Consider the following 24,839-nt stretch of genomic DNA (forward strand, 5'->3'; position numbering starts at 1 on the left):
TTTAAACCCTGCGATTTTATTTTACAGTTTGAGCGGTAGCTGAGTACAATAATTGATTATATCACAGAGTGTATGCCTGGCCTTCCATATATCAAGTATAGGAATGGCAGCGTGACTGGGGCAAACTTATGAACTTTGCAAAATACATTTAAAGAACATCTAAAGAACACAGACAGGGCAACTTGATTACAGACGGTTCTTTGTAGTGTTGTTAAAGGGAAAATACACCAGATACTTTAGAGTATGTAAGAGCATGGAAGTGGCATGCGCTAGCGCTATGCATAGGTTACACATGTGACAGCATTTCTATTTAAACATTATTTATATTAGATGCATGTTATGTCCGGTCAACACCCAGATGATCAAAACTTGGACTTTAGGTGATCAAAGGATATATTACTGGTAATTTAATTAATATCCCATATATCACTGATTAAATTACTAAACCATTTAGCAAAAGTTTTTTTTCTGCTCAAAAATGTGTTTCTGGAGAGCATGCTTTGCAGCGTGTCATCTAAATTTTCAGCTTTATAAATAAGAGCGTAAATGTTGCTGCTTACATCAAACACATTTGGTGTATATACATATTTAGAAATTAATTACAAAGTGGCTTAAAGGGGCATTACTGGCATATGATTAGTTATTTTTGTGTTTTATGCTGCGTTTTTGCCCAGTTTGTTAGTAAAGAATGCTCTTTCTTTATATTTTCAAGAACAACACTGCTTTACTGAAGGTACAATACCGCACATGTGTGCACAAATTGAAAAAGAAAATAATAAGCTGAGCCAGTTAGCCCCTACCAGCAGAGTTTTTCTAGGATCTACGATTCATTGCAACTATTGAACGACTGAAACTGTTGGGAGGGTCGCTTGCTGTACAGTATATAACATTGTTTTATTGTGATTGAATTGTTTTTGGTGTTTTTTGTATAGGCATATAAAGTGACAATGTGCCTTTAAGTAAACCCATCTCCAGCAACTCTACGTACTAGTGAACCCTTCCCATAATCTCCCATCAAAACATTAAGGGAAAAGAAAATTTACATTTCTCCCAAATGGAAACATGCAAACAGCATCAAGGTAAGAATAAATATTTAAATTCATTAAATAAATAAAAAATAAGTCATAGGCTTAAACGTCTTTATTGGAATGAATGCAAATTAAATGCATTCCCTGCCATGTTATTGCCAATCAATCTGTCTGGCTGACTGTAATATTGTAAGGTTCCGGGTTTGATTCCTGGCCCGGGGTCTTTCTGCATGGAGTTTGCATGTTTTCTCTGAGCGTGCGTGGGTTCTCTCTGGGTACTCCGGCTTCCTCCCACAATCCAAAACATGACTGGCGACCTGTCCAGGGTGTACCCCGCCTATTGACAGCTTGAGGTAGGCACCAGCACCCCTTGTGACCCCACTTGGGATCTATCAACTCTTTAGTAACATCTGAGTTCCTATGCAGGTTTAGCTTCTGCTGTATTCTGAGCACTTTTTCATTCTTATCTATATTTTGTTGTTTTTCACAGATCTTGCACTCTAAGCATAGATTGGTTAAAAAAACCAACCAATCTAGTAGGTTAAACCAATTTTGGTTAGATTGGTTTGATAAGAATATTTGTCAGAAACTGACCAAGCCATAAGTTTCAAATCAACCAATTTATTTAGTTTACCAAACAAACAATAAAAAAGGTAAATGGTGGTTTATTAATCTGATTGTGTGGCTGTAGGTGACATTCAAGATATTTTTTGGTTGTATTGGATGATTAAATGTTTTTAGGGTGTACACAACCTCATTCAAAGATGCTAACTGGTTTAGCCCATTTCTTTCATTTTTACCCCCTATAGACAGATAGAATGGTACCTCCAGGCAAGGAATGCGGTTATTGTAAATAAACACAAAGGGCTGTATTTATAACAAATTGAGCAAAAACGAAGCGAAAACACTAAAAAAATAAATAATATGACAGCAAGAAGTGGTCATCTATTTAGAAATTTCTTTGTATTAAATCAAAGTGAGCTAATAGTGTCTAAATTTGAAAAAATATTTTAATGGTAATTTTATTACACCCCTTAAATTACTATTGTTTGGTATTTTTTACTATAGAGCATCAGAGTGGTAGTATGGTAGGGCTCGGTTGGGCTCTATTAAGTACCTGCCTTAACTGTCTCCATCTATCTTGTGGATTCAGTTGAGCAGGACTGCATGCAGATGGTGTACGCGTCTACCTCTGCGCATTGAGCCCAGTGCTGGAATTCTATTTAGGATTTTAAAAAAGGACTTTCAAAACACTGTTGGGACCAACGCTTGGTGAATATAGCGGGGGGTTTTTACCATTATCATAGTTTTTTCTATAGGTAAATACATAACTGTGCACCTTTATAACTTCGTTTCACTAAAATAAAACAATTTTAGATTTAGGTAGGCTTTAACCAACCCTGGATGTTTTTTTTGGAATAAAAAGAAATGTCTTAAAATTCTTACTCCTTCTAAGAAGAATAAAGGAGGTTTTAGAAATAATGTGAAACACAACCAGTGCTAATCAGAAAGCTCTTTTAGTTTTGTCAGCCTCCTGGCATCTTTTATGACCACGTTCTGTTTATCCTTCTTTTTATTTTGTATGTGCTCTGGTTCTTCTGTTAATTTAGATGTTTCATTTGTGAAACAAAACTTAGAGAATCTGGTCATGTTGACCGACGAACAAGAAACTTGCAAGCTTAAAAACTTCATTCTGGCTTTGAAGAATGGTGGTGGTGTCATATTATGTGGGTGTATCAGAAAGGGCTTGTGTTTCTTGGAGCCTTCTTCATCAGTTCCAGTTTTTTTTTTTTTGTGGGTGTGTGTTACTTTTCCCACTGTAGTGTTTTTGTATTGATATAAATTGCTTAAAACATAGAAATTGTTATACTTTTTTGGTATCTTTCCTCTGTGTGATGCAATTTTGCCATAATCCACTTTTAATTATATGCAACCTTTGCAAAATATGGCTTTAGAATATGGATTTAGATTAGCAAATATTAAGAGACTCCCTTGATAACCTCATAATGGTCATAATGCCAATGTTTGATTGTATTCTCTTTTTTTTTACATTTTGGAACTGTGACCCAAAAGTTCAATGTTTCTTTTTAGCAACCTTGGTGTGTGTTTAATAATAAAATGCTCTTGTCATGCAGCCCTACTTATAATAGATTTATGGATAATGAGGATTGAGATAATTTGGACACAACTGATCATTTTCAGAGATGCAGCAGGATTTTCCAGTGTTAATGGAAGTGATCTTGATGGCATCTCTGAGCAATTTACGTCTTGTGGTTTAATCAGGATAAGTCCAGATATTTTTATGAATCCCACTATTTTTCTGGGATAAAATCCTCATCTCAAAAGGGCCTTAGAACAGTGGGATCTTTCTGATCATTTCTAGCCTCTTTACATTTGACACACATACAAAGAAAACCCCCACTATGTCTCCTGATTTATATTCCATGTTTTCTTTTCAAATTCATTATGCAGATGACTAGTTTTACCTCAAACACACTAAAAGTTTAAGGGTTTTTCAGGTTTTACATTCCCACTAATCAACTTGTTTGGTTTTTAGTTGCCTTTTCAATTTTATTCAAAGAGTGTCAGATCTTCAAAGCAGCTGCAGAGCCAGGTTAACTTTTAAAATGACTCACATTGGCCTTACACTTCAAAGGTAAATTCTAAAGGTATAGATGGAGGATGACATTTATGGGTAATATCTGCTGTGTATGATTCGAGAGCCATATTTTCTTCTGTATGGTGTTAATGGAGATGTCAGTGATTTCATGCGGCCTGATTTCATGCGAAACTCCACATTCTGTAAAGCAAATTTAGCGGCTTCCTCTTAGGAAAACAGATTTGAGTTAGATTTTTTTGTTCATGTGAAAACTTGATTAATTGGTGGATATTTCTGACACCATGTGAGCCAAATGGAGAAGGTCAATGCATCCTGACCTTGCTGCTGACCAAACAGATATGATGCACAGAACCAAGAAATGAAGGCAGCTCTTTGACACTCCATCATTTCGGATTGGCTGTGAAGGACCTTTCAAAGAGAATATCAAGCTATCAAGGTCCAAGATTCTCTCTGCAACACACTTCCTTAAAAACCATGCTGCTCATTAGAGGAGATTAAGGCCCCGTAATGCAATCCCATTAATGGCTGGTGTTGCACGCGAGCTCTAATAATATGCATGATACAGTAATTACTGACACCATACGAGGGTTTTGCTGTGCATGCATGCGGAAGACTGCGTTGTTTCCTCACCACTACTTTTAGATTCTGTGTTTTAATTAGAATAAATGAATAAATAAATTAATAAATAAACACAGAAGTGAACACAGCTCCGGGAGGGAAATTGCTTGGAAAGGGAAACAAGAATGCATTTCCTCTGTTCCTGTCTGTAAACACACACACACACGCGTAGAAAGCGAGGTTTGACCCAGAGCCGTAAAGCTCCCATTATTTCAGCTGACTCACCCCTTCAAGGAGCCGCTGGCACCAGGATGCATTCACGTATTATAGATCTCAAAGGTTTATTCAAGGTCAGTATATTTATTCCTCTATAAATTACCCTTGACTCCTAATTATTTTGCTTTCACACTTCAGCACAAACCATCGAAGTTGGTATCACTTATTTTGTCACAGCATTTCTGGAATGTATTGAGTTAAGAAATTTAAGTCCAGTCTGCGGGTTTAACATGATAAACATTAAGATTATGACATGATCAAGCAAAATTCTTGGAAAATAGGAAAGAAGGCTGTACCCCTCAGGCCCAATTAAACCAGCCTTTATTACAATAACATAGCTAAGTATGCAGACCTTTCTTTTTACAGAAATAAAAGTGTTCAAATTCATGGGTTATACCTCAAAGATGAAGATACTTTCAAGAAATATGTTACATTTTCTTGGTATAATGATGCTCTGATGTCCAATTTCCCCACCTGTCCTGCAGCACCACACTGTGGATTTAATGCGGCACGGCAGCTGGTTGAAATTGAGGTTAGTGTGGAGGGAAGCAAAGTCCTCCTAAAGTATTGTTGTAAAGCTTTTTTGTAATCATGTAATCATCATGTAAGTCAAGTCGAAAATCCTCTCAGCAGTATATTATCTATAGGGAAATAAGGAACTGTCCAACTTCCTCCACAACACATTTCATTCGACACATAGCAGTCAGGCGATGGATGTTCTCCTGGCAGCTGACAAACCCAGACTTTTCCATTAGATTGACAGACACAGAGGCCAACAGAGAACAGCAGGAGGTGTCGCTGCAAATGTGTTGACGCACGCTGCCTTGTGTCACAAGCATTTCCGGCCGTGGGATACTGCGCCGAGTCATTAAAAAACAAAACATGGAGGAGAAAATATTGCAATGCATCGCAATAATTCAAGTATCGTGATGCATCGTGATAGAATTGCATCGTGGCCTGTGAATCGTGATTCGAATCGAATCGTGACTTCTTTGGCAATACCCACCCCTAGCATGTATGCACTCTGTACTTTAGCATCGGTGGACGCAACTTTGTGATGTGATGTTACCTTCCAAACCTGTGGCTGACTTGCTATTGTTCCCTATGCCTTCCAATTTGTTATAATGTTTTAGCCATTTTGTTTTTATTTCAATAGTTCATTCTTTCATGTACATTTATATATATAAATATAAATATCGATCTATATAAATACCCTTGAAAACACCCTGTGCAGTAACCCTGTATAATGATCCTACTATAATTTTTTAAAAAAGCTTTCATATGTGGACCCATTGTAAATACTGTATATATCCCATGAACCTTTTTCTTCCTTTGGCACATTCTCCTTCTTTGACTGTTTGAGTTGATTTGAGCTATTTAAACGATCGATAAAGCAATGTGAGATCAATAAAGGCAATTAATCAATCAATAATTCCAACAGTTGACTTCAGGATATTTACCTGATACATAAAAGGACTAAATAAGGAAAAAATTAAACATAAAAATCTGAGATGTACACAAAACAATGAATTGATAAAATGAAAACAAATTGACTAAAACATGAAAAAATCCTACCATAAAAGCTGCCTTTGTGAGTGAGATACAGTAGACTAGTATTTCCAGTCCTAAGTTAAGAAGCAACATTTTCAGCACAATTTAGGATTTCAGGCAATTGGTTTCAGAGGTTAGGAGCCTATTAATTGCCTCCCTCCTTTTGTTTACTCCTTACCCTGGAAACACAGAGTAAAGGGGTCTCTGGTGATTTGACGGGTCTGTGTGTTTCACACCTGACTATTGCAGTGATTTAAGGCCTGGTGTGATAAGATTCATTTTACAGTTTGCTAAGCAGCAGCATTTCTGATGACCTGCAGCTGCCTGATTTTTATTTTTTCTTCTTCTTTTTTTTGCCTGTTGAGAACACTTTAAACAATCTACTTAAAATGAAAGCTGGTATTTCAATCTGAAAAACTCACACAGAGAGAAAAGATAATTAGAAGAATTTATTGATAAGAAAGTATAGTCTTTGGCGCTCAGACCTCGGCAGGAACATTCATGCTGAATTATGCTTTAACATGCATGAGTAGATGAATGTGAACAGGGATGTTCCCCCCGGGCCTGAAACTGGTGGTGGTTAAATCCGAGCTTGTTGACAAGGTGATCTGCTGGGCAGAATTGTGGGACTAGAAGACTGAGGGAGCTGACGCCGGGGCTTCACTCAGACTCGGGATATAGAGGTCCTGCTCGGTGATGCAGGTACCGTGAACTGTCCATGATGAGCAAGCATGAAGCGACAGTGGAGAGGAAAAACTCCCCTTTGGGAAGAAACCTCTGGCAGAACCGGGCTCAACATGGTGGTCTTCTGCCGGACCAATGCGATGAGACGAGGGATGGTGACAACTGGGATTAATACTCTCTGATGAGGTTGAGGTGAAGTCGTGTCATGAAGGACGATTCAGCTGCGATGGCGGAGAAGGGGATGGAGGTGGGTGAATTGTCGTCTGAATCGAAATCCGACATTGCGATTGCAGGATAGCGGCTGGGGTGAGATTTGAGGGAGTTTATAAAGTGGAAGCAGGACGCTGATTGGGCTTCGTGGTGGAGTAGTTCGAAGCTGATTGGCTCGCTTCGGAGACGGATCAGCTTCTGATTGATGGAGGTAAGTCAGAGTTTCTTCAATTGAACTTCCGCTAGAGCTTCATTATCTAACTTGGCATTGTTTTTTAAAAGAAGTTAGAAGTCTGATTTATCGATAAACGTTATTTTTTTGATAATTTTTTTTCCCTTGCTCTGTTATCTTTAGCCCGTCAAGTCTACTTTTGATTTCTCAACAACTTCAGAACAAAAACTTCTTCATTTTCTGCATTAATATGGCAGACAAACCACCCGACCCACAGGGTTGGCTGAGCAATTATTTTGTCAATATAGAAGACAGTGCGGTAAAATTATTCACTCAAGACTATTTTATTATGATGGTAAATATTCTGAAATAAACCCAAAATATAATTTTAAAGTTTAATTTGCCTGAAGGGATTTCAATGAATGCCTAAATGTATTAATCAACTTTAGACTTTCAAATTCCAGCTGTCTTGCTACTAATTAAGCTGGAATTGAAGATTTTCCACCTTTATTCTTTCCACACTGCTGATCTTTTTCTCAGATCTGGAGCCAGGGCTGTGACTCCTTTGAACACTTTTAATAAAACTGTTTTCCAATAGCTTAATCTTTGTTATACGTTTCTTTATTAAATCTGTAGAGAGGTTTTAGTTCCTGATATTTCTTTTATTTCTACATATTCCTTTTTTTAAAGGAAGTAACTCAGCAAAGCAAATTTAGCACATCTAACTCAGATTTGCAACCAGCTCTAACTGAAGGAATAAAAAAAGTTACACTTTAGTGAAAAGTAATGAGAAGTATTTTAATGAATAAAGTAATCTGCCTGATAAACTGAACATCGCATATGCTTTTTAATGAATTCCCACAAATCTCAAGCTGTCTGTGGGTCATAATTTGGTAGAAATGCTAAAAGTGCCACAGACCGACTGTATCTCCTCCACCCACATCAGCTCTTTAAATTCTACTCCAGACAGAATGGTGGTGCCAGTCTCACTGAGGGAATCGTAAACTTTCAGCAATCCATCATCCATGCTGTATTAATCACAGACTCTGCGTTGTCCATGTTCTGAATCAGCTTTGTTGAACAGATCCCATCAAGAGATAATGGCTTTTTTATCACCAGTAATAAAATGGGGCGAGGAAAAAAAAATCAAATTCAGATTTGAGTAAAACAAAGCAGATGCATGAGAACTTAGATTATTTGTTCAGCTGTCCCTTGAATATCGTGGTGGTTTTAGTTCGACCTGTTTTTATTGCATCTCTGTTATTGTTTTAATGCCTCTTTATATTGTGAAAGTATTTCCTTTTTTTCACATCAATTCACATGAATAAAAACATATTAAAACCAAAATAAACTGTTTTTTGTAAGAGGCCTAAACTGTTATTCCAAATGTAAAGATTTATGTTTCCTTCAGCCTGATATATAAAATAGAATATCATAAAACACTTCAGGTGTTTATTTCTGTTAAATTTGATTATTATGGTTATAGCGAATAAAAATCTGGACTTCAGTTTTTGGAAAAACTGTTGATTACTCTTTTAGAAAAGAGTAATAAATGATTATTGTTAAGACACTAATATTAGCTTCTGCAACATCATGTGAATGTTTTATTTGTTATTTTTATTTTGTTTTTCATTGTGTGTGATACATTTACACTTGTACCTTAATCCTTATTTTATTGTAAAATGTGTGCAGGTTTGAAATAAACTTTTTGAAAAATGAAATGAAAACTTGATATACTGTATATATATGTTTTAATCTTAATGCACCTTTTTCCTCCTTGTTTGCACCTTCTTTAATTACTATGCCAATATGTGACCAGTGAATTTTTCCGCTGTGAGATCAATAAAGCTCATCTAATCTAATCTAATGAAAGACTACTGAGTTAAACGTTTTCTCAAATAGGGTAAGTTACAATATCACCAAAGAGATTGGCTGCTCTTATTCAGAAATAATAATGGAAAGTTTAGTGGAAGGAAGAAAGTGTGGAAGACAGATGCACAAACATAAGGGGTCACTGTAAGCCTAAGAGGATTGTGAATCACAGGATGTTTAACCAAAAGTATGCCCATATACCTTATGGTTAATACCATAATTGGACAAATTGTGGCTCTGACCTCCGACTTGGGTTCAAGGCAAGAGAAGACATACAAATGGAAGCAGATATGCAAAAGGGAAGCACAAGCAGAATAGCTCAGAGCAAGCTCCCATGTCAGAGGGTGAAGACAGCATAGTAAGAGAAACAGCACTACGCTCAAAAAAGGCCAAGCTCCAATATCTGTAAAAAGAGGTGTTGATGGCAGCAGCCAAACTGACATTTCATTCCTGGATGGAGCCACAGTCAACCAAAAGCAGACGATTTGAAGCAAACATGAAAAGAAAAAACAGAGTACATAAAGTTAGAAGCTGAACTAACAAATACAGCAGAATGGTAGAATAGATATAATGGAGAATGATGAAAAGTGGTCCCTGTGTCCTCCAGCAGCCTAAACATATAGCAGCTTAAATATAAAACATAGCTCAGGATAAACTATTTAGAAGGAAGTATGTAAAAGGTCTAAGAAAGGTCTGCCCGGACTGAATTTGTAATGGAGGATGTTTGTTAAAACTGGTGCTAAAGCGTTCCAAAGAGAATTACAAAAAAACAATAGTCACACAAATTTTGCTAACTGCTGAAGCTCTAATTATAAATCCCAGGACAAAGAGGGTAAATACATTTGTAAGAGTCAGAAACCGGACACATGAAGAAGTGATATTTTTGCTATATAACCTGAGATGGGCTGTGGCCACACACCCTGTCATGTAAAGGATTTTGGGAAACCAAATAGCTCCTATGCAGCAGATACGTCCCAATGCTAAATGCACTGTTACAGGAAGCATTCTGCTTCAATACCTACCGACCGCTGACGAACTTATGAAAACCTTACCAATTATTCCAAATTTGGATCAACTCTACATCTTTTGCACACAATATTATGTCTTATTCTACGTGAATTAGTGTGCTGCCTGTAGCTGATCAAAACTGGCATTGCTAGGCTTTGAGAGTATTATGAAGCTTGTATAAACCCTTGGCTTGGGTCTTATCTTTCACTTGACAATACCCCTCCCAGATTCTCTAATGGGGTTCAGATATAAGTTGTTTCATTCAATGAAGTAGTTATACCATGAGTCAGGGGAGAGGCGGCCTAGTGGTCAGGGCATTGTGCTTGGAATCCAGAGGTTCTGAGTTCAAGCCCCTCCCACAGGCTGCCACCCTGGGTCCCTGAGTAAGACCCTTAACCCCACACTGCTCCCCAGGCACGGTGGCAGCCCACTGTTCTCCAAGGGGATGGGTCAAATGCAGAGGTTTGACGAAAGATGTGTCACTTCCTGCTGGTTCTCAACAACCCTAGGGGAGCATAATGACCTTCCATCCTAGTAGATTCGGTTTTTTTTCTTCCAATTAATTTACTTTAAACATGCTTGAATACTTTTTAACACAGGCTTCTTAAGCAATACCCTCATCAGTTCTCTCTGTTGTCATCTAGGCTTTTTATTTTATAATGCTTTTCATTACTGCTAAATCATGATCGAAATTAGCTTTAAATCTGGAAAAGGTTTTCATTTGAATTACTGAAAAACATTACATTTTTAGCCAACTGTGCTTTTCCTATACTATCTAAACATCTGAACTCAAGTATGTTGCCAGGCCAGAGGTTTTAACAACATGAGCTCATTTTTCACTGCTGTAGTGAGCAAACAGTGTCTGTGTGGAAATATTTGGCCCAACACTGCCACCCATGGTGGGATTTATCCTTCTTTAAAGTAAGCAGGCTGAAATCTAGGGCCTAAAAAAAACATCCAAAGACACATTGTTGGCATTTCTTTAATAAACATCTGCCCAAGGACAAGGGAGGAGGACAAATCATTTTAGTACAAAAAAGAAAAATAAAAAAAACTTCTGGATCAGTTTGTTTCTCTCGCCAATTTGTTTCTTTGACGCTGCCGAGTATTTCCATGGTTTTCCAAATCTTTATGATGCAAGATGGGATGTGCTGTGGTTGTACAAGTGCTACCCAGTCTCAGTCCTACAATAAACTCCCTGCACTGAAGTTCTCAGCCAAAAGTCGACACCACATCAGTCACAATAAGTGTGCATCCGTTTCCTTTCATTGCCAAAATAGTTTCTGCCTACTTTGGTCAGTAGTGCAAAACAATAATACTACTCTTCCTCAGGTTATTACAGAAAGGCTAAAGGTAGAGATTAAATTTTACCCGGCCTGACACTGTACATCCAAAAACAAAAAAAGGTAAGAGTTTAATTTAAAAGACAGCAAAATAATTACAAAAAATAGGAAAACAGTATGAGCGTGAAAAGCTCGTGGTGTTATTCATTTGTCCTTCTGCAACATATTCCAGATCAAGGGAAAATACAACGCTTTACACAGAATTAATTTATTAAAACGGAATTTGCATCAGCAGATCCATCCGACTAAAAACAAAACGGTTCCGCAGTTGAACAGCCGCCTGTCTTTCGTTGCATGAAAAGTTTCCAGGTTTTCAGAAAGGCAGCCCTCTTCCTCTGATTGCTGCTGTGGAATTCACATGTGGAACAAACCCAAGGGGGAGAGGTGGTGCCCCCGATTTGAGATGGAGACCCCCAGGGCTGTCCTGGTGCTGGGACAGGAGGCGGGGGAGGAACCCCATCCTTTCTAGCCATGGCATGGTTGTACATGTGGATGGCGCCGGGGTTGGGCTGTCCCTCCACAGGTAAAGGACTGTGATTGTACTCGAATCTGTGGTCCTTGTCCCCACTGAACAGCAGGCTGCTGGGTCCAGATGTTGCAGCTACTGCTGTTCCAGGTGGGAACTGGTCTGGGTGGGCCGGTGGCAGAACCCCGGCACTGTTTGAGGATCCGCCGGCCTGTCCTGGCCCGCTGAAAACTTCCCTCAGAGTGTGAGGCGGTAGGCCTCCACCCAGCATGTGCCCCATGTAGCTGTCCCTGAAGCTTGCAGGAGTGAACGGCGGAGGAGGATGGCTGTATGCAGAGCCCTCCGCAGAAGGAAGAGGGGGGTAGTCAGGCTCTGGGGGCCGCCCGCCATCACTCCCGCTTGAAGAAGCAATCGGGGGAGCATGGCCCAGCTTGGGCTCTGGCGGTGGTTGCCGGTAATCCAGATCGGCGTGTGGAGGTGGTTCTGGAGGTTCAGGGGGGCGCTGGTCTGGGGGGAGGATGGACATGCCACCAACCTCAGAAACTAAAAACATAAATACACATAGAAACAATTAATGCAAAAATGCTTAAAAAAAAAACTGGATGAAAAAATTATTCAGTTGATCCACTAGTGATAATTGTTTCGGGCAGCTCAGTAAAATAGATCATTATCAGAATGATTAGGTTTAAGGAGGGCGACTTAAACTCAAACAAAGATATACATTCCAAGATCTTTTTAAGTACCAGTATTAGTATTTCTGTTCATTTTCATTATAACTCATAATATTAAAAAAAATGTTTTGCTTTCGTACATTACTGTTAAAGCCTTAATCATGGGGAGGACTACGTACATGACAGTTTTCAAGCAGATTGTTATGCTTTCCCCCACCTGGGTGGAAAGTGGAAGCTCGGTTTTAAGGAAGGTTAGAGGTACAGAAATTAGCAGAGCGCCGTGAAGTTAAAGGGAAGAAACTGAGCTAACGTTTTCCAGGGAACTTCAGAGCATTTAAAGGTTGAAACTGAAGCCACCCTGGCTTCCCTAACACTACAGTAGAGCCACAGAATGATCTGGTTATTGATGCACTCTTTAGAGCCACAGCCTGCACACCCAGAGGCACAAAGGCTCTACATCACTTTTCATAAACATGATAAAGAGCCAGCTAATTTTCTTACACTGATATGCTGACAGGTACAAATTGTACTGTTTCTCTGTTGACTGATCACATTGAAATTCCTAAAAAATTAGCTCCAAATATAACAGAAATATAGTTTTAGTAGCTGCCATCGAAGTCAGAATAAATAACTAATAAATAAATATTTAGGTTAAAAATAACAGAGTTCATAAATACATCAATTTCTATTAACAGCTAAATATTAAAAGCATAATTTCATGCATTTCATGGGTTTGTTTGATATGAGGAAACAGGTCTTAATTAAGGAGGGAACCAAAATGTTGCTGCCGCAGGTTGACGGAGTGTTACCTTTGAGGGTCGGTACATGCTGATCAGTAACGTTCTGGACCAAACTATCAGGCAGACGCCTCACTGATTCCTCTGTCTAAGCCTCCAGCAATGTTAAGAAAATTAGATAAAGTGCATAGTGCATTAAAGGACTGAAGATTCTAATTTTCTCTCAAGGGAAAGCGGCCAGTGAGGTACATTTTTGTTTATTTTACTGTTAACTTTGTTTGACTTAAGATGTAACACGAAGAATTTCTGTTGAGCCTTATATTGTACGGTCGCGTTGATCCTTTCATGTCTTTACGGGGAAATAATTTGTTTTTTTTGCTTTTCTGTCTGTATGTTTTATCAGTTCTCACGAAACACTATCATGCTTCTTGTGTGATTAAAGCCAGCAACTAAAAGAACGACTTGGTTTCAGGATTTCGACTTGAAATGGAGTTACAGTTTTTGATCTTTTATTAATAAGAAGAATGTTTTTTCAAGATTTTTTCACAAATCTAAACCCACTGAAAAGTTTTTACTTAATTTTAACACCTAAAATAAAAAGAGACAATGATTATCTTCTATGATAGTTATTTTTCCTTTTTCAAAAAAAGGTCATCTAATGTTTGCAGCTCTAAACAAACTGCATTAGCTGGACTGAATCAAAAATGTTTCTTTGGATTGTAAAGGTTGTTCTAGAAGAACTGAGGTAAAGCAACTTCTATCTTCCGTCAGTCGTGGGATCTCTGAATGTTTAAAACGGCTTTTTGTCATTTCTGCAAATTCAATCAAGCACACTTTTAAGAGTTACCTAAAATCATCCTTCTGCAAATTAATTTATAATAAAGCCAAAAAAATACAGTCTCTTTAAATGCCCCATTTGTTGCCTTTCAGGTTCCTCTCTGGGTAAATGCTCTAGATTGTTATTGCTACTGGTTTGTAGGTGGCTTTGGTGAAAGGTGGCTCTCTCACCTGGAGAAACTGGACTGGGTTCTGGAGGCTGTTGGACGTCTGTTGGTGGAAGTGTTGGTGGTGGGAGTGCGGCAGCAGCAGGGTTGGTGCTCTCTCCTACCTCCCCGCCATCACTCGCTTCCTGCCTCTGAGCCTGCTGAGCCTGGAGCAGCTGAGCTAGCAGCATGGTCACAGCCGTCTGCGTGGCGGCTGCCGTCTCGCCCTCTGGAATGCTGGGCGGTGCGGACATGGGGGGCGAAGGAGGCTTGGGCATCGGAGGTGTACGCGGGACTCCTGCTGGAGCAGGAGGCTGTGGGGGCTTAGTGGGGGTGGGCTGGGCCGTGGGTTCGGATGGGTCAGAAGGAGCTAAGGCTTTAGTGAGCTGCTGCAGGGCCTCCTGGTTAACCTTTGTACTCATGGACTGAACAAACTGGGCTGTGTTGATTGTACTCTTGGGCTGGCCCAGTAGGTTCAAGAGGACCGCCAACTGCTCCTGGGTGAACTGGGAATTTGGACCCTTTGGTTCTGTAATAAGCATAAAATGTGGTTATAATTCTTAATAAATCAAATTAATAAAAGCAGGATGTCAGAGACGATCAATAGATGCTTTGCTTTGCACAAATATTCATACATTGACTTTTCAATTCCTCAAAGTTCATCTAAAAAGTGAACTGCAATAATGTCTGCCACTGTGTGTTATTTGACTTTCATTTTTCTTATTTTATATAGTTTTGAAAGTTGACATGCATTCTTTTTCGAAGGGTTCTGTAGATTCTGTGGCTGAAGACAATATTTAAGAAGCAGAATCAGCTGCAGATCTCTGGTTTAGGTGGACGGCCATGTCTCAGTAGGCGGTGAAGTGTTTGTAACTTCAGCTCTATAGAGCTGGAAAATATGGCCTTGTAGTACGATAACGATAGCACTGACTATAAAAACACTCTTCAACCATTCTTAGAAGCTGTTCTTTGGTAGCTGTACCAAAACAATCAAGGCCTCACAATTACAAACACTAACCCTTAAAAAAATGTAAAAAAGGCTTCTTCAGGAAACTAGTTACATAAAGACGTTATATTTATAGAATAGAAAATCCATGTCCTACATCGGGAAATTCTGGTGTTTACAGCAAAAAAAAGATTATAGAAAAAATGGTCACATAAATATGGACCTTAGGAAAAATGAATAAGAATAAATAATAGTGAAGAGTTAAAAGATAAACAATAAAATACTGCACTGATATATATTCTATAGGAACGGCATTTAAAAATATTCCTTGAATTTACCAATGCCCCAATGGGAAAAAAAGAATTTAATTAAATTAAAGAAAAACAGCCCAAAAAAATCGATCACAATTCACTTTTTTTATCTTTGAAATTCTATTGTTTAGACGATAAATAAAAATCTTTAAGATTAGAAGTTGATCATGATAACAATAAATATGATTAATGCCCACCCCTAGTGCTTTATGAAATGTTCAGATTAAGGAAGTTCTAGATTTCATTTGAGAGCATTTAGCTTGAAATTAGACCAACATCAATAACAAACCCTGATTCTTGTTTAAAAAAAAAAAAGGCATGCAGCATCTCAGAGTTTTCCAGCCTGAGAATCAAACAGCAGTTAAACTCACCTAGCAGAGCAGAAGCGGCTGCATTTGGTGCCTTGATGCCCCCCGGGGCAGAAAAACCCTGCGGAGTGTTGCTGCGGCTGTCATCGAGGCCAAGCTCTTTCCGGGGAGCAGTGGGGGCCACCAGCTCTTCAGGCATCTGCTTCTGTCTGCGACGTTTCTTACTCCACAGTTCGTGACAATCCTGCCAAAGGGGAAGACTGCAGAGACGTGGACAGAAAATGTCAGTGATCTTTACGACGCCGTCCAACCCAGAAATGAAAACGACATGAAGCCAATCATACTCTGGAGGAGGCATTTTGTCTGGATCTACATCCTTCAGGAACTCGCTGCCCAGTGCTTGCTCAGCAGTGCAGCGCTTGCTTGGGTCCAGGTTCAGCATGTGGTCGAAGAGGTCCAGGGCAGACGGTGGGATGCTGGAGCAGAAACAGAAGCAAGAAATCTACGAAACAGCTCTCGGAAATAGATCTAGATTTATTAGTAACATTTAACAGACTTACAAAGCAAACTCCTCCCGTAGGCGTCTCCGGTACTGCTTCTTTGGTTTCATGGTGTTAAAGAAGGGAAGCTTTATGACATCCGGCCAAACAGCAGGACAAGGGCTGCCACAGATTCGGCTACAAGAAACACATCCATTCATTTATTATAGCAGAATGAAGGAACGGGTGAATGTAATAAACAAACTAAAGCAACACATTTTCTATTTTCTCCATCAAAAGCAAACAAGCAAATTGGCCGCTCCTATCCACTGGAATTATTTCCACCGTTAGGAGGGATTATTTGGAATTAGCCATAGCAGCTGTTTTTCAATAAAACATCAGATTGCAGGTGTGGAAATGAATTTTGTTTAATGGAAACGTTGCAAAAGGACGAGGCTGCAATCACGTGATCTAAAGCTAGATCTTACTGCCTCGAAAAAACGATGAAGAGGAGGACTGGAGGATAATGGTGCCCAAAAGAGTCGCAGCTGGAATACGGATAAATCTCATGTGTTTACAACCGCTGCTGCCATGTTGCTATCAAGAGTTAGTGTTTGAACAAACGTATTCAGAAGCTATTTGAATTAAATTTGTAATTTTATGGAAATGGCGCAATTGCGAAAAAATTGCATTTACCAAATTAGCAAAATATCTAAATAGTTTGGCGAACACTTGTAATGAAAACGCAGCTACTGTTGCCAGGTGACAATTTCTCTCCTAAAACCTTTTCCTTTTCTGACCCTTTTTAAATGGTCATGATGGAACCAAAAAAATATGTTCTGTGGTTTTTCATTTCCATTTTGGCCTTATTTAGTAAAGACATCATGGAATCTGTTGTATTTATATTCTCTAAACAAAAGTTTGATTCAAACACCTTTAAATTTGAGGGGAAATGATGATTAAAAGCTAATGATTAAATATATTGAAACCAGGAATAACACTAAGTTACCTGATGAGCTCCAACTGTGCGAGCTCCTGGTTAGCTTGAAAGATGGGCTTCTTTGTGAAGAGTTCTCCCAGAATGCATCTGTGATCGACAGGAGGACTCATTAATCGTGAGAGGAAAAACATGGAGCCCATTAGAGAAGTATGAATATAGATCACCTACCCACAGCTCCATACATCAATAGCCGGTGTATACCGCTCCTCCCCCAAAAGCAACTCTGGTGGACGGTACCACAGTGTGATCACTTTATTGGTGTATGGACGACTGAGAAAACAAAAACAAAAAACACACAGATGTGTTTATTGTTGACGTACTGGAAAAATCAAAACATGAACAAGTAAAATAGAACTCACCTCTCCTCAGAGTTGTACAGACGAGCAAGTCCGAAGTCTGCCAGCTTTATTTGACCTCTGATTTAAAAGAGGAAAACATTGATTAAAGAATGAAGGAAAAAACATTTAACAAGGGAACCAAACAGGTGTTTTTTGTTGTTGTTTTCTCTCTCAGGAGAAGCCGCCATCTTACTTGTTATTGAGCAGTATGTTGGAGCACTTGATGTCTCTGTGAAGGAAGTTCTTCTTGTGGCAGTAATCCAGGCCCTCTAGTAGCTGCCGCATAAAGGACTTGATGTGGTTCTCGTTAAAGTGAACCAGTCCTGATTCCAGCAGGCCCATCAGGTCATGGTCCATGTACTCAAATACTAGATAAAAAGCGCCTGAAACAAGAAAAACAACAACAACAAAAAACATTTAGTCAGTACAGAGATGCAAAGCCAGGACGGACATGAGCAGGTAGAAAATATTACCTTTATCATTCTTAAAGTCCAGAGCGTCTTCCTTGTCGGTGACGATCTCCTTCATGTTTATGATGCTCTTGTGATTGAGCTGTCGCAGAATTTTAATCTCTCTAATGGCCGTGATTGGAAAACCTTCTTTTTCATTGTCCAGTCGAACCTTTTTCAAAGCCACCATCTCACCTACAGGACAGGGAAGAGTTTGAGAAATCATCGATAGAGAACAGATAGACTTTTATAGGCCTATATTAAAAAATATATTGGGGAATGCGTTTAAAGAAAAGGAAAATGCATCAATAAAGGCTGTGGGCCATGTTATATGCCGACTGAGGCAGAGAGAGGTGTTTCCCAGAGAGTGGGAAGCTTTCTACATTGTTCTTTATCTTTTTTCTCCATAAAGAGGTGAAAGTGTTGAGCTTCGCTTACCTGCACTATATGCCACTCGTTTTTTTATGCTCAAAGAGGATCACTATTTCATTTGTTTTCTGTCCTTCTAAAAGGCTATCATTTTTAGAAGTTTTATTGGTTGTTTGTGTCCCATTCTGCTCCTGCTATGTTTGCGACGTGCAACTCCAAACCTGACTGTTTCCCCGTTCGATTGACTGTTACTTTGTAACAGAGTCTCTCTTCCTGTCAGACCCATGAAACTGCTGATGAATTGCTGCGTAGTCCGACTAAAGCCTCTGTCACACCTTGACCATTTAGACCAGCGTATGCCTGACGTACGAAAAATCTGGCAAAAACGCTGGCATACATCGGATAAGTAATGGGCAAGTTTTGCATAAGACATGGGCAGGCTGAAGCATGTCCACATACGGCAAGTACGTCAGGAAATTTTATTTTGAGCATGCTCAAAATGTCCCGACGTATGCCAGAGTACGCTCATACATGGGGCATAAGATAAAGGGAAGTTATCTGATCGTTGACATACGTCAAGTCACGCATAAGTCGTGGTGTATAGATTATCCAAAACCTGAGTAACTTGTGCATAACTTATGAGTAACTTATCAAGAACTGATCTCCAGCGTATATAAACGTGTTCCAGACAACCACTGAACGTGATTCTAACTTACTTATTGGCAGCGTTTTGGTATGAAAGGAGGTTCACAGGAGTAAACTGTTAGTCCTCCTCCAGACTTCATCCCAATCATTGGGTGAACGAGAAGGTGAGTGTGATGGATCCTCCCTGCGTTCACGCCCAGGACCAACACATTTCCTAGCAGACATGATGCTGAATCAGCTGCAACTGCAAACCTTTTTTCTCTTTCTTGTTTTTATTTATTCTTTTTTTTTTTTTTTTTGGTGGGCGATGAATCTAGGTTAATATGCAATATATATCAAAGACATCTTTTTATGCAAGCCGTGTACTGGCTTGTGCATCATTTCATAGGCATTACACTGTCATGCATTATGCACAAGTTAGGCTGTCAAACTTAAGCTCAGGATTTGTATTAAATTTGCTATGTACACGCCCAAAATTAAGTAAAAAGTACATAGAAAGTCCAGCGTTTGAGAAGATTCTGGGACATCGGACATACGCTGGCTAAGTCTCTTTTTAATTTAAACAGATTAGTTTACCATTTATCTATCGCAGATATATCTTTAGTGATCAGCATTTAAATAAGAAAACTGGGAAAAACGGATAGATGAACAGATGGACAAACTGATCAAAAGTTGAAGATATTTCCCCATTTCTTTTTATTTTAACTCTTTCCAGATCAGGAGAAGACTTTGAAAACGTTTCCATATTCCACATGAAACCTGGTTGTTGTGGATGTAAACTCTCACCAGTGTCTTTGTCCTTAGCTTTGTAAACTTGACCGTAGGTCCCTTCCCCTGTTATTCCAATGATCTCAAACTTGTCCACGCATCGCTTTCCCCAATAAATCTCTGTTTCTTTAATTTCACCAAATCTTGGACCACAGATTCTGGGAACAACAGGAAAACGTCATGAATGATTAAAGAGAAAAAAACAGACAGCCATAAACTGCGTGTTTTAGAACAAACCTTGGTCTTCGACGAAGCGTTTGGGACTTTTTGTCCTCAGGCGAGTTTTGCGGGGACGAGGTGCTGCCAGGCAGCTCAGGCGGCAGAGGCAGGTCGGACAGGAGGTGCCGGGGCTTCTTCTCCGTCTTCTTCTTTATTGAGATCTCCTTAAAACTGAAAACAAAAATCAGAAACTGTGTGTTAGCAGATCTGAAAAGCCTAACACCATCAACAGCTTTGGGGAAACTCATACCTTTCTCCTTTATCCAAGTTTTCAACTGTTGGGGGCATTGGTAGTGGTGGCAGTGTAGAAATAACTGGAGCCGCAGCTCGTTCCTTGTCTTTGATCGGTCCTGATGCTCCCACTTTCCTCTTGTCTCTGTGTATAGAATCATCTCTCACCTTCCCATCCCTGTCCTTGCTGGTCTGACGTTCTATAGTCTTCTTGGGCAACTTATCTGAAGGGGACTGCGGCTGGCTGGATGATGGCGTTCTGGGTCCCTTCTCTGGTGGAGGTGGAGAGGGCGGACGCCCCTTCCTGGATATGTGGTTCAACTTGGGACTTGGTTGAGGGGCAGATGAAGAACCTTTGGTCGGTGTAGACGTGCTGCTCGAGTTCTTGGCCTTGGCAGCGGCCTCTGCTGCTTTGAATTTCTTCTGCTTACTGAGCTCGGCGGCAAGGCTGGTTTTGAAGGTGAGAGTGCTCGGCGAGAGGCTGGAGGGGCGACTGCGGGATCGAGAGTGCCGGTGGCGGCTGTGGGAACGCGAATGCCTTGATATTGAATATGGACTTCTGCTTCGGGACCTAGCAGATCGCCTGGAGAAAAAAAAACACATTTTTAGACCACATAATGACAACACCTTTTACAACAAAATTAAGACAAACTAACAAAAATTAAATATAGTGTGTGGTAAAATGTGACCTAATCAAGATAAAGAATTTATTTCCTTCATACCATAGAACATTTTGATCCTGTTTTGACTGCCAACCTGGACTCATATTTCTGATGATTCAAGTTGATTGGACCATAGAGGGATTAAATACAATTCATCAAAGTACTCACTAAAAGTCAATGATGACTAAATAATATTAGATCACATAACAAAATGCTTAAATTTTTTGAAAACAAAGTTATATTATGGTTAAATGATATGGTTTAAAAAAAAATCCGATTAGTCACTTCTTTTTCTCTGTTAAGATTCAAAATAAAAATGCGAACATTTTCAAAAACTAGCTTTTATTTTAATTATTCCCTCTGAGTGGTGACCTCAAGTTGAAGGACAACGAAATTCAAGCTGTGAAAATGCTTTTAAAACAGCATTTCACAACAAATAAAAATAGAAATCAGGTAATTCATCAGATGGATGTACACATCCATCGCTTCTGGGCTTCAAGAGTTCGCTCTGAACTCTTTAAGCCCCAAAAAAATCTTGACAGCATTCTGATATTTGGGTAGGTCTTTTTTTCTTTTTTTTTCTCTACATAAACGCCAACAGAACCTCCTCAGAAATGGCCGATACAATCCGCAGCTGTTGTCTTTTTAATTGTGCATCAAGCTTTCTTCAAAACAACATCAACAAAGTAATCCAGTTTATCTTTCAAACCCTAAAGGCGGGTTAAATAAATGACAAAAATTCTGTAACGCTTTACAGGATGGAAAAGGATTTTTTATATATATTTTTTCACTAATATATAGAGATCTAAGGTGGTGATTATAGGTTTTGTTATCATCTTTGGGCTCAAACACATTAAAGGGATATTTATAACATGATTGTTTCTAAACCTCGCAATACTTTTGGGATTATTTACCAAACTCTGCAATAATCAAAAGGATTAATCAAACATTTAACGTTAAGTTTCTTAATTTCAGTATTGTTTAATTGCTTATAGCATTCTCTTCTTGCAGTTCTGCTCTTAGTAGGTGGCATCAATTTAGGAGGCGCTGCCAGACACCTCTCCAAAACAATAAATCTTTCTTGTTAGCCTGGGGAAAGGGAGCTTTGTCTTTTTTTTCAGCCCTCTGAACTGTGGTTTGCAGCAACAAGTGGGGGGTGGACAGCAAGATATGTTAGCCAATGCATCTATTAGTCTCAGTTAAGCTACACTTTTAAGCACTTACCTGACATCTGGACTTGGACTGACGGACTTCCTGTAAGGGCTTCGGGATCTTCTCCGATTCCCATAAGGACTTGGAGCGAACTCCCCCTGCTCGTATGGACTATGTTTGCTAAAACTGGGGGACCTTCGCCAGTTAACTGGACTGGATGGAGACCGCTTCCTCTTGTTGCTGGAATAAGAACTGGGTGACTTTGTAACACCATACGCTCCATATATATCCGAGTCCCGGCTATAATAAGTGGAACTGGGGGAAAGTCTTTTACTTCCGAAGGTTGGACTCCTTCTAGATATCACCTGGTTGAACCCACCAGGGGACTGGTAGCTGTATGTATAGGCTGTCCCATAGGGACTGTCTGCTTTAAACCCAGGGCTTCTCCTGTACCCCCTGAGCTCCTCCCTATCATCTCTGTAAGCTTGTGGAGCTTCTCTGTAGGCAGATGGAGGCTCTTTCTCGGACCTTGTTTTACTTTTGTGCCTTTTTGGATCCTTTTTGTCTGCAGATTGGGAGGTCTGAGATGAGGAAGTCCTTCTGTCATTCCTGTCCCCAGTCTTTGTGGTGTCTCTGTGATTTCTTGAGCTACCCAGACTACTCCCAACCCTGACTTTTGAGGAGTCTCTCTCATGGCTGTGGCGATCCTTCTTTTTTGTACTCTCTTTTCCCTGCTTGTTCTTCGTCGATTGTCCTCTTGTTATGCCCTCTTTAGTCAGGCATACTGCCTCCTGAACCCCCAGTTGGGATCTTACTGGGGATGCTGGTCCGTTAAACTCCCCCAAATCAACGTCGCTAAGTCGATCCACTGACAAACTGTCGGTATGAGGGTAAAGTTTAGGAGACGGGCTTCCAGAGAACCGCTCCGACTGAGAGCTAACATCGTCATACTCCACTAGAGTCTGAAGTTCGAGCTCTTTATCGAAAGCGCCTTTTCGGTTGTTTTGAGCTTGTTCTGTCGCACCGATGGGCCATAGGGATCTGTTCCTCTGCCTGCGTTTCTTTTTCCGGCCGACCGCTGATCGCCTCTTCTCCCTGTGCCTGTCTCGCTGTGTGCTCCCCGGCTTACTCCTCCTGTCCTGCTTGTTAGCATGTCGCTGTTCAGAGGGGCTCCGTCCGCGACCCTCGCGGAGCACCTCCGAATTGGGCATTTAGCTTCCAGATAAAAAATATAAAAAAAACAAAGCTACTACCGAGATCGGAATACGAAGACGTGTTGTGTTAAAAATATATACCCCGACGTGTTGCTAAACAAAACATTTGGCCATCGGTGTAACAGGCTACTTAGCTGACGTCAGGCTAGCAGGATCAAAAGCTTAGGGTTTCCATTCCACAGCTAGCACAACAAAGAGTCCGGAGTAATTTCCAACGAATGACGATAATTGGTGACAAAAGAAAAAAACAAACCACATCCCCCACCCTCATATAATCTATTGAGGAGTCAAAAAAGCAGTCGGCACTCGAGCATTGTGCTCCGGGTTGGCTGTCTCCAAGAATTTGTTAACAAATGCTAATCTCTTTAACCAGCTAGCTTTCTCTAGCTAACCGCTCTGGTTCACAGTCGCATTCCATTGAATCGCCCACAGAGGCCCATAAAAGCTCAAGTTATTAAAAAAGAGAGTTATTCTTTAACAATAAAATCCACTCGACTCTTTAAGATTATTCAGCAGACAGTGTTACATTGCAGAAAATGAAAAACGTTCCTTTTGAAACTTCTTCTCGTCTCCAATCACACTCCGGTGTGCAACAAGGAAGTGATTAGCCTGCTAGCAGCTTAGCCTCGCTAGCTCCCCTTTCTCCTTGCGTGGAGTTCCAGGCGATTCGGGCAGGAAAACTAAAGCCATTCAAAACATGCTGCTCTCTAAACTGATCCAGCCGGGCTGGTGATCCATCTCCTTTACACCGGCGTCCAAATACAGCGATCACGCTGACCTAGAATGCGGATCAAAAACACTTTGGATTCCTGTCGAAAATAGAACAAGTTTGTGCGTAACGTGGCTAACGGTTCAGAGCACAGAGGGCCGAGCGGCGTTCGAACTACAGGCCGCGTGCAGCGACGGGAACCAATCAAAGCTGCGATCGTGATCCGGATAAGAGCTGACGTAATTGAACGGAAACCCTCGCCTTCAAAGTAGAACACCGAAAACAAAAACATTTTAGTAATAATTTCAAAATATTAAACCTGACTATTGCTAACACAACTTCAACTTGACTTAATTGATGTCTAAAACTCGATTACTTTGATTATATATTAAGCAAAATTAAGAGTTTGTTTCAGTTATTTTAATTACATGTCTCCTGTTTCCATTACAGTAATTGATTTTCCAAATAACTGAATTTTAATACCCTACAGTTAATACCCTACAAGCTGTTCTACGAAAGTTAATGTATAAGTTTATTTGTAGGTTAAATGCATCTGAAAACGATATTATTTTGTCACTCACTGATACCACATGTAGTGCAATCCGATATCAGTCTAAGCTGTGGAGACACTGGTATTCCTGTCTTCTTAAAGATCCTATTTAATCGATAATGGTACTTGTATTGTGTTTTTATCATTAACTATTTTTTATTTTATTTTTATGTATGTATTTATTGGACCATGAGTCCGGAATAAAGTTTATCTATCTATCTATCTATCTATCTATCTTTGCCCTTTTATAGTTAAAACGTGTTTTTTTTCCAAACACGCTTTAACAAAAAATCAAATCATGATTCATTTT

At 39.7% G+C, this 24,839-nt stretch overlaps 1 protein-coding gene across 1 annotated transcript; it reads right to left on the bottom strand.

Annotated features, from left to right (window-relative positions):
* Nucleotides 1-10,945: 10,945 nt before the first annotated feature.
* On the bottom strand, nucleotides 10,946-24,165 carry cdk13 (cyclin-dependent kinase 13). The gene is given in 15 exon segments (XM_038307895.1): nucleotides 10,946-11,716; nucleotides 11,718-12,331; nucleotides 14,205-14,708; nucleotides 15,808-16,004; nucleotides 16,089-16,220; nucleotides 16,305-16,421; nucleotides 17,233-17,310; nucleotides 17,392-17,493; nucleotides 17,583-17,639; nucleotides 17,755-17,944; nucleotides 18,035-18,205; nucleotides 19,811-19,950; nucleotides 20,030-20,182; nucleotides 20,262-20,825; nucleotides 22,129-24,165. Coding segments are annotated over 15 exon segments (4,239 nt in total). The 5' UTR covers nucleotides 23,268-24,165; the 3' UTR covers nucleotides 10,946-11,635.
* Nucleotides 24,166-24,839: the final 674 nt, after the last annotated feature.

This window comes from Cyprinodon tularosa, unplaced genomic scaffold, assembly GCF_016077235.1.
Source record: "Cyprinodon tularosa strain WSP-4 unplaced genomic scaffold, ASM1607723v1 ctg623, whole genome shotgun sequence".
NCBI classification, from domain to species: domain Eukaryota; kingdom Metazoa; phylum Chordata; class Actinopteri; order Cyprinodontiformes; family Cyprinodontidae; genus Cyprinodon; species Cyprinodon tularosa.